General features: G+C 41.9%; 1 protein-coding gene across 2 annotated transcripts; it reads left to right on the top strand.

The window, feature by feature from the left end:
• Positions 1 to 383: 383 nt before the first annotated feature.
• On the top strand, positions 384 to 9342 carry CLK1 (CDC like kinase 1). Of its 2 annotated transcripts, XM_062189765.1 has the most exons (13): positions 384 to 490; positions 1710 to 1870; positions 2571 to 2799; positions 3753 to 3843; positions 4262 to 4328; positions 5804 to 5920; positions 6010 to 6176; positions 6858 to 6952; positions 7032 to 7161; positions 8013 to 8095; positions 8443 to 8522; positions 8765 to 8855; positions 8970 to 9342. In XM_062189765.1, exons 2-13 carry the CDS (start codon positions 1710 to 1712, stop codon positions 9111 to 9113), a joined length of 1455 nt encoding a protein of 484 aa, XP_062045749.1. In that variant the 5' UTR covers positions 384 to 490; the 3' UTR covers positions 9114 to 9342. The 2 variants fall into 2 exon arrangements, with proteins under 2 accessions (XP_062045749.1, XP_062045755.1); XM_062189771.1 differs by lacking the exons at positions 384 to 490; positions 1710 to 1870; positions 3753 to 3843 and having other exon boundaries at positions 2773 to 2799.
• The last annotated feature ends 488 nt before the right edge of the window (positions 9343 to 9830 follow it).

Genomic DNA, 9830 nt, shown 5'->3' with positions numbered 1-9830 from the left:
TTAAAAGGCCTGTATTATTAGGACATTTCTGTATTGACCGGCATTCCAATTTTTATTCTAAACTTCCAGTTTTTAAGTGGTGCCAATATGTTTTGTGTTTCTTAAGAGCTTATTTTCAAAATCCCTCCTCGTTACAGGCATAAAGATATCACGGGCAGGGACAGGGAGGCATTCTGCCTGCCTACAAACACCATTTCCAATCCGTGGGGAGGACAATTCCCTCCCCAACACTCCCTAATCCCATCAAAGCAGCAGCGCAAAATGGCCGCCCTCCGTCCTGCCGCTCGCGCCGGGTGCCAGCCGGCGCCTGCGCACTCGGGGCCGCCGCGCCCCGCCCCGCGCTCGTGACGTCATCGGTGTTTTCGAGGCGAGTCCCGACGCTGGGGCTGTCAGCTCCATTTTGTGCTCGGCGTCCGTCGCAGCCAGCTGGGCGCTCTGCGTTGTTCACCTTGCAAGCTTTGCCTCCTCCAGCGTGGAGTCTGGCGGAACGGTAAGACGCAGAGGGAGCGCGCCAGCGCCAGGGCCGGCCCCGTGAGCGCGGCGAGCGCCCAGCGACGCCTTCCTCGCAGCTCGGTGGCCGCCCGCAGGCTCGGGACACGGCGGCTGCCGCCTCGTCCGCAGGCCGCACCCAGGCGGCGCGACCCTGCGCCCTGCAGAGCCCGTCGCCGCCGGCTGCTGCTCGCGGGTGGTGACGGAGTCGGCGGCACGGGGTGCGCTGGTCGAGGCGCGGCCTTCCGCAGAGGGGGCGGCGGGGAGGGCCGGGCCCGGTCGCCCGCGGGCGCCATGTTGTCGTCTGCAGTGGCCGAGCTGCAAGATGGCGGCGGGGCGGAGCCCGGACTTCGGCCTCGCGCCGAGGCGGCCGAGCTGCCTGTGGGGCTGGCGGCCGCGTACGTTCTAGAACGTGCGGAGATGGCGGCGCTGCGGGCGGACAAGTGTTGGTAGCAAGCGAGAGCCGCGACAGGAGTCGGTGACCTTTAGGGAGCTCGAGACTCGGTGTCGCCCCTCCCCCCGTGTTGGGGTGACAAAGGCCGGATTGAGGGGCGCGGGGCACTGTGGTGCGTTTCAGGGATCGTTGGGGGGACGACGGGCGGGTCCCGCTTGACCGTTTTGATCTGGAGTTGCAGGTGGAGATGTGCGCGGGTCCGGGCCGTTTGAACGGAGGGCATTTTTTTTTTTTTTTTTTTGACCGTGAGCTATTTTTTCAGCTTCTTAGGGATTGTCAGGTTTCGTGGGCGGCCTTTCCTGGGAGGAAGGGGGCTTCACGCGACTCCAGAGAGCTTGGATCGTTGACTTGCGTGCGTGCCGAGAGCCCTTGCTGTACAGAAATATTTCTCGCCGACGAGTCTGAGGTCACGGCGAGGAGCACGGATGATGGCGTTAGAGTTGGAGCTAGCTTCTGATACATGTTTTTAGAGTTGTTTGTGTTACCGGCCAGCATGAGTAAGATTTTACTCAAGTTGAGAAATGGGGATTCACACCCTTCCTTTTTAACAATTCCTCGCATTGTTCCAGCAAATCTGGGCATGGGTGGGTAGGATAATGCAGAATTGGATTTATCGGTGTTTGCTGATTGGATGACAGTGATTTCCGAACTTGACAGAACAATTCCAAAAGGTCACAGCGGGGCTAAGTTTGCAAAGAAGAAATCTGTTATTAAACACCTCGGTGTAGGGTGCAACTTAACTGGGGATAACTTGTCTTTTATGTAGATGAGACACTCAAAGAGAACCTACTGCCCGGATTGGGATGAAAAGGATTGGGATTGTGGAAAATGGAGAAGCAGCAGCAGTCACAAGAGAAGGAAGCGATCACCCAGCAGTGCTCGGGAGAACAAGCGCTGCAAATACAATCTCTCTAAAACATCTGATAGGTAAGGGTGTGCTTAAAAGTGTGGCAGTGCAAAAGCACATTTTATGGTAAAAGTATCACGTAAACAACTGAGACCAGGTGTTGAGCTGAGTGGTTAAGACACCCACGTTGCAGTGTCAAAGGCTGGGGTTTGATTTCCTGACTGACCTCAGAGGCAGCTGTGGTGACTCAAGGGCGAGTTCTGGCTCCTAACAAGGGCCCCAGACCCAGCCTACCACTTGCAAGCATTTAGGGCGTGAACCAGCCAGTAGGAGCTATCTGCTTCGCAAGAAATAGCGTGTAAGGGTGATTACCATTCCTTTGTTCCAATCAGAGGTGGTATTTTATTTAAATTTATGAAGCACAGAGCACAGTGGCCTTTGGCCTGCCTGGTGCCAGAATCCAAGAACTCAGTCCAGTTCTCCCAGTATGGCTAGCAGGAAGCCAGTAACTGAGCTGTCACTGTTGCCTCATAGGGTCTGCATTAGTGGGAAGCTGGAGTCCAGAGGTGGAGTGGGGACTTAAACCCAGGCTCTCTGATAGAGAGTATGAGCTTCTTAACCAGCATCTTGACCTCTGGACCAAACCTCTGCTCCCTGTGAGATTTTGTAAACTTTGTGTGTTCTGGTGGGTAGGGAGCATACGTGTTTTACTGAAAAAGATACTAAAATTGGAGGATATTTGATATTGGCACAAAACATTGAAAATGTTTTTTTCTCTAGCTATTATTTGGAAAGCAGATCTATAAATGAGAAAGATTATCATAGTCGACGCTACATTGATGAATACAGAAATGACTACAGTCAAGGATGTGACCTTGGACATCGCCATAGAGACCATGAGAGCAGATACCAGAACCATAGTAGCAAGTCCTCTGGTAGAAGTGGAAGAAGTAGTTATAAAAGTAAACATAGGATTCACCACAGTACTTCACATCATCGTTCACATGGGGTATGAGCCGTTTTAAAACATTTTGGGAATTTTATATCCCATGTGGAACAGGAATATTTGAATTTGGGTTTGAGAAAGTTCTGTTTGAGATAAAGTCATCTCAATTTTAACTTGCAGGATTTTTTTCTGTATTTATGCATTGGATAGGAAATTCCTAAAGTATAGTAAATACACGTATTTAGTGCTATACTAGACTTAATTATTGATTGGCTACAAATTGTCATTCCATTGAAATTGTGGAGGTTATTGAAAGTACTTGAAGAAATTGATTTGTTTTAATAAGCTCCAGTGTAAAAATAGTAGGCATTTTATTTTTGTAAGATTGAGGATTAGGCATGCCTCTTTGTAATTAAATAAAGCATGTTATCTAATCCTTTTCAGTAAGAAAACAGCATAAATGAAATTTATGAGTTAAGTGTTAATTTGGAGATCAGCTAAGATGACATTTTAAATGCCATAGTATTATCTTGTATGCCAAGTCTTTTTCTCCCCAAAATTAGGACTTTAATTTTGTTTACTGTTTTAATATTTGTTTTCTTAGATGAGCTAGAAAATTTGGCCACAGTCTATTTTGACAAGTAAATAGTTACATCCTACAATTTTGCAACATGAAATTAGGACACTAGAAACTTAAAATTATGTTTCAGAGAGTGCTACAACTAAGCATTTTTTTAAAGAAAAACAATTGTATTATGTTTTGTTGCCTTGCCACTTTGAGTATCTTATCTGAAAATCTGTTCCTTGCCATGTTTTTCTCCTGTTAACATAAACTATGTGCCCTGTGAATTTCTGGGGACTGAATTTGAAATTGCTCCTGCCAACCGTTTGTGGCCTGGCGTGTATCTGAATGCCTGAATATCTCCCCGCTGAATGAATTTCGTATTCTGCCCTGAATTCACTCGGGTATATTGATTGGCTGGATGATCTTGGTGCCGCCCACTTGACGTTTCCAGAAGAGTCACCGAAGGAAAAGAACCAGGAGTGTAGAGGATGATGAGGAGGGTCACCTGATCTGTCAGAGTGGAGACGTACTAAGTGCAAGATGTATAGAATATTTTTCAACACTTATTAACTTTTCAGATAACATAATCTTTATATAGATTAAGTTTTCAGGGATTTGGAAATCTTTTTCTTTCTCTCTCTTTTTTGTTTTGTTTTGTTTTGTTCTGTTTTGTTTTTCCATTTCTTTTGGTGGGGGGGGATTGCATTTTTGCTTTCTTTAGAAATTTAATGTTTGTAACAGAACTTCCAGAACAGTAAATCAAGTTAATGAAATTAGTCTAAGAATGAAATTAGACCTAAAGTAGTTATTAATATGTTTATTGATGGTGTTGATCAATAAAGTAAATATCTAGTAATAAGGAAATATTTAGCATCAACTAGAATAATCTGCATTGATAGCATTAATTATAAGTACATCATTGCCACTTCTCAGTATGACTGAGATTCCTTTCTCTTTTAGATGAAATTGTTGATACTTTAGGTGAAGGAGCTTTTGGAAAAGTCGTGGAGTGCATTGATCATAAAGCGTAAGTTATCTCTGCTGAGATTACACTTGAGTGTTGACCTTTATTTAATAATTTTTAAAAATGTATTTATTTTAGAGGCACAGACAGATCCTGTACACTGGTTCATTCCACAGATCAGCTAGCCTTATCTTTGTATACTTTTAGAAGTTTTGACTTGAATATAAGAAACTCCCAGTTAAAAATATTTATCCTTTTTTTTTTTCTTTTTTTTTGAACAGTTAATAGCATGTGTAGCTTCATTCCATTGTTAGTGTGAGAAATTTTTTTTTTTTTTTTGCCGGCACCACTTCTCAATAGGCTAGCGCCGGCACACCGGGTTCTAGTTCTGGTTGGGGCACAGGATTCTGTCCCGGTTGCCCCTCTTCCAGGCCAGCTCTCTGCTATGGCCCGGGAAGGCAGTGGAGGATGGCCCAAGTCCTTGGGCCCTGCACCCCATGGGAGACCAGGAGGAAGCACCTGGCTCCTGGCTTCGGATTTGCGCAGTGCGCCGGCCACAACGCAGCGGCCATTGGAGGGTGAACCAGTGGTGAAAAGGAAGACCTTTCTCTCTGTCTCTCTCTCTCTGTCCACTCTGCCTGTCAAAAAAAAAAGAAAAGCTCCCAGTTAAAAATATTTATCCTTTTTTTTTTTTTTTTTAACAGTTAATAGCATGTGTAGCTTCATTCCATTCTTAGTCTGAGAACATGGTTTTTGTTTTTAAGAATATTTTGTTGTCCCACTGGGCACAATTGTGGCCATCCTTTTTCACCAGCTGTATCTGTTTTCAGCCTTGATTTTACATTAAGATCCCTTTTCTGGGGGTTGTACCTAGGATCCTGAATTTTTAGAGTGCCCTGATCCTATCATAACACAGCCAGGGCAAATAGCTTATAAATGGTGTCACAAATTTAATTTTCTTACATCCATTTCAGTAACTACTGATTGAAGTTCTCAAGATAGGTTAAAAAAATGCTTTCCTTTACCTTTTCTATTCCTTGTTAGATTTTGTTTCCCCCCTTCTGAATAAGCTTTTCCAAATGAGTTATTTGAGGAAATTTCCTATTGTTTGTGAAATTCTGAGAGTTAGAAGTCTTCCCTATGCTTCCACTGTGTCCTGACTTTTGTTTTTAAACCTGTTAAAGGTGATTTTTGAGATATTTAGCAGTAACAAACTGCAGGAAGAAATTGGTCTCTACATTCAGGTGTTAGATGGCATACAAACTGAGGAAATCGCAAAACTGGTGCGAGTGGTGCCTGAGGGAAGCATTTGGTGGTGGTCAGCCTGTGTGCATACCGATTCCACAGTGCACGGGGCGGCTTACTCGGAATTGCAACTACTTACAGGTGTAACCAGTCAGCCGGACGCTAAGCCAGTATTCAAGAGACAAATACAGTTCAGAGTATAAGCATTAGTACATTTTGAAGAGAGTGACAGAAAACTGGAATTGGACAGCTTCATTTTTTTTTTTAACTTTAGATTTATTTTCTCTTAACAGGGGAGGTAGACATGTAGCAGTGAAAATAGTTAAAAATGTGGATAGATATTGTGAAGCTGCTCGCTCAGAAATACAAGTTCTGGAACACTTAAACACAACAGATCCCAATAGTACTTTGTAAGTATCTAACTAGAACTTGGACAGTGCCCTCAGGCAGGTTTCAGCTGTGAGAAGCTGTACTCAAGGCATTTTTTATTTGTTTATAGCCGCTGTGTGCAAATGTTGGAGTGGTTTGAGCATCATGGTCACATTTGCATTGTGTTTGAATTACTGGGACTTAGTACTTACGACTTCATTAAGGAAAATGGTTTTCTACCATTTCGACTGGATCATATCAGGAAGATGGCATATCAGATATGCAAGTCTGTGAATTGTAAGTTGTGTTCCAGAAACTTGATTCTGAGGTTTTAGTGCCAGAATGATTGGATCTTTAAAAAATAAGGTTTGATATAGGACTTGGAGTATGTATGAATTGGGTGGTGGAGGGATGGGAATATGTTGGTCAAAGAACAGGAAATTTCACTTAGGAATAAGTTCAAGAGATCAGTTATATGTTGTGGTGACTGTAGTTACTGTGTTGCATACTTAGAGTAGATTTTAAGTGTTCTAACCACACACACCTCCAAAGAATGAGAGAATGCATGAGAAAACCCCTTGATTTAGCCATCCTATGATTTATATATATCAAAAAATATACATGGTAAATATATCAATTACAAATAAGGCGAAAGAATAGATAATAGTTGTACAAGCTATTGATCATTTCATTCAATATATAGTGTATTATCCAGCATTTAATAAAATCACTACATCTAAAAAATATTAACCTAGAAACTTGGGTAAAAATTAAGGAATGGAAGATCTCAGTGTCCTAATATCCTGTCAGTATACTCTTTAAGGAGGGTAGTGCACTTTAGTCCCTGGTGATTTTTTAGCTGGCTTGGAATGTTGATGACCATTTCTGTGGGCATCAGAGGGATTTTGTTGTAGGGTTTTGGGTTTGGCTTGGTTTTGATTTTTCAGGTTGCATCAACATTTTCTGTTTCATTCTCAGTTTTACACAGTAATAAGTTGACTCACACAGACTTAAAGCCTGAGAACATCTTATTTGTACAGTCTGACTACACAGAGGCATATAATCCCAAAATGGTAAGTCTTCAATATATTTTCTTCATTGTTTGAAAAAAATATTTTATGCCTTTGTAAACCATCATTTACAATTTTTCAGAAACGTGACGAGCGAACTTTAATAAATGCAGACATTAAAGTTGTAGACTTTGGAAGTGCGACATATGATGATGAACATCACAGTACGTTGGTATCTACAAGACACTACAGAGCACCTGAAGTTATTTTAGGTTTGTATTGTGCTTTGAGAAATTATTTCTTTATTGAAGCTGACAGTTTATAATTCTGGGTCTTACTGTGTAGGATTTTGTTTTACTTTTTTTCTTTAAAGGATCAATATCAGTAACATTTTTTAAGCTCACAGTTGTTCAACTTAACAGTTGGAGACTGAGCAAGTGGCTTACCTGTTCTGGAATAGTCACTCAGCACTTAATGACTGGGCTATGTGCTGAGAAATGTGTTACAAGGTGATTTTGTTGTGCCAGACGGTGTACATACACAAACCGAGGGGTCAGCACACTATGGTGTGTGGGGCGGGTATATATACAGTATAGCCTATTGCTTCTAGGATCAGGATGCAAAAAACCATGAGATTAAATCAAGCGCCAGCAAAAATAATGCAGAGAAGACTTTGGAACATGAAATAACAAACCGTACTGTTTCACATATATCGGATTTATTTGAAGTGCAGAGAAGGGGAGAGAGTTTCTGTCTGCTGGTTCACTCTACAGTGTGCTGCAACAGCCAGAGCTGGGCTAGTCTGAAGCCAGGAGCTTCTTTGAGGGGTCTCAACACAGGTCCAGGTACTCTGCTGCTTTCCGGTGCATTAGCAGGGAGCTGGATCATTGAATCTTAGGAAGGAAATACTCTCCAAATTGCTAGTCCCAAATATGGGACTAATTAGTTACGTCAGAGTTGAGACTTTGACCAGTTAAAGTTTTTAAAGCCCTACCCTTTATAGACATGTATTTATATACATACATATATACACACACATATATATGAATACTTGACTGTTTCACGAACTTTGCAACACCTTTAGGACATTTTGAAATTCTTTTCCTAATGTTTTGTTTTGCAGCTCTAGGCTGGTCCCAACCATGTGATGTCTGGAGTATAGGCTGTATCCTCATTGAGTACTATCTGGGGTTTACAGTATTTCCAGTAAGTGACTCATCTGGGTGAAATGGCTTTGCACAAGATAAGTCCTTGTTCATGGGAATTTATTTAACTCAAAAAGTAGATACATTTATGTGGCCTTTTAACATCTTAAAGTATGGTATACAAGCTTATTCCAGTCCATTTAGGGAGATCACGCAGGTAAGCTTGTTCTGCAAACCTTAATGGTTTTGCTGTCAGCTGTAATTTGCAAAGTATGCCTTTATGGTAACCTTCTTTGTGACTTCTAATCATATGGACTGGAAAATTAGCAGGTCTTTTAAATAAAAAGGAACAAAACACAGTGTTTAAGATGACATAGTTAATGAGTTGTTTTCTTTTGCTTATTTCAGACACATGATAGTAAGGAGCACCTAGCAATGATGGAAAGGATTCTTGGACCTCTGCCCAAACACATGATACAGAAAACCAGGTATGTGATGAGTTAGTGTCCTCCTTTAGTACTGCTTCCAATGGTCTAAAACAATGAAGTCAAATTAACACCTTTTCAGTTGCACAGATTACCCTGTTGGGAAGGGGAGGACTTCCATTCCATGGCTGGCTACCTTTTAATGATCTAGAAAAATGCAATACTTGATTTGACCAAAAACCTTGGCTATATTTTTTTAAGTTGTCTGTGTTATAAACAAGAATGGATATTTATTTTACTTTTAGGAAACGTAAATATTTCCATCATGATCGGTTAGACTGGGATGAGCACAGCTCTGCCGGCAGATACGTTTCCAGGCGGTGTAAACCTTTGAAGGTAAGCCTTGGAAATTGTAATGTTGAGTTTCCCCTCTGTTTTTATGAGGGAGAAATAAAGCACAGTAAATGGAAGCAGAAAAGGCTTTTGAACACATTCCTGTTTTCCTTTCAGGAATTTATGCTTTCCCAGGATGCTGAACATGAGCTTCTCTTCGACCTCATTCAGAAAATGTTGGAATATGATCCAGCCAAAAGAATCACTCTCAAGGAAGCCTTAAAGCATCCTTTCTTTTATCCACTTAAAAAAACTATATAGATTGTATTGTATAGCTCTCTTGAAGAGATTTTATAGACTGTATCAGTCTACTTTTTAAATACTAAGTTATTTTGTACAGCTTTGTAAATTTCCTAAATTTTTGTATTGCCATGTTTATTTTGTTTGGTTAAATTGATTTGTTAATAAGTACATAGCTAAAGTAATAAACATCATTTTCAGTAATTATAAAATGGTTTATTCCGAATAAACTTTGGGCTTATGAAATTTATATGAATCTGTACAATTTGTTTTCAGTACCAGTTTTCTTCCTACTTCTGTCACCTTAACCAAACAGGCTGGTGTTGCATAGCAGATCAAGCTGCCACTTACAAAACTGGAATCCCAGATGGGCTCCAATTCGAGTCCCAGCTGCTCCACTTTTAAACAAAGGTCAGAAGAATAAATCAGGGGCCAGTGCTGTGGCATGACAGGTTAGATAAGCCACCACCTGTGATGCCAGCATCCTGTACCGGCATAGTTCTTGTGTGCTCTGATGGCAGCATGCACCCACTTGGATGACCTGGAACAAGCTCCAGGCTTTGGCCTGGCCCTGCCCTAGCTGCCATTTGGGGACTGAACCAGTGGATGGATCTTTTTTTAAAAAGATTGAGAATATAGTAGGACTAAGGTTTCAGAGAAAAGTTATGATTAGGCCAAGGTTGTAGTATAGCAGGTTATGCCTCTGCCTGCAACACTGGCATCCCATTGGGCACCAGC

This window comes from Lepus europaeus, chromosome 1 (assembly GCF_033115175.1).
Source record: "Lepus europaeus isolate LE1 chromosome 1, mLepTim1.pri, whole genome shotgun sequence".
Taxonomy (NCBI): Eukaryota; Metazoa; Chordata; class Mammalia; order Lagomorpha; family Leporidae; genus Lepus; species Lepus europaeus.
Note: the sequence above shows the minus strand (reverse complement) of the source record. Positions and strands in the feature narration are given on the sequence as shown.

Excerpts from the sequence above, each read along its gene's own strand:
- CLK1 (XM_062189765.1), top strand. The coding sequence starts at position 1,710 with ATGAGACACTCAAAGAGAACCTACTGCCCGGATTGGGATGAAAAGGAT. Across the intron at positions 4,329-5,803 it reads GAGTGCATTGATCATAAAGC|GGGAGGTAGACATGTAGCAG; the intron begins GTAAGTTATCTC and ends TTCTCTTAACAG. Across the intron at positions 6,953-7,031 it reads AGGCATATAATCCCAAAATG|AAACGTGACGAGCGAACTTT; the intron begins GTAAGTCTTCAA and ends ACAATTTTTCAG.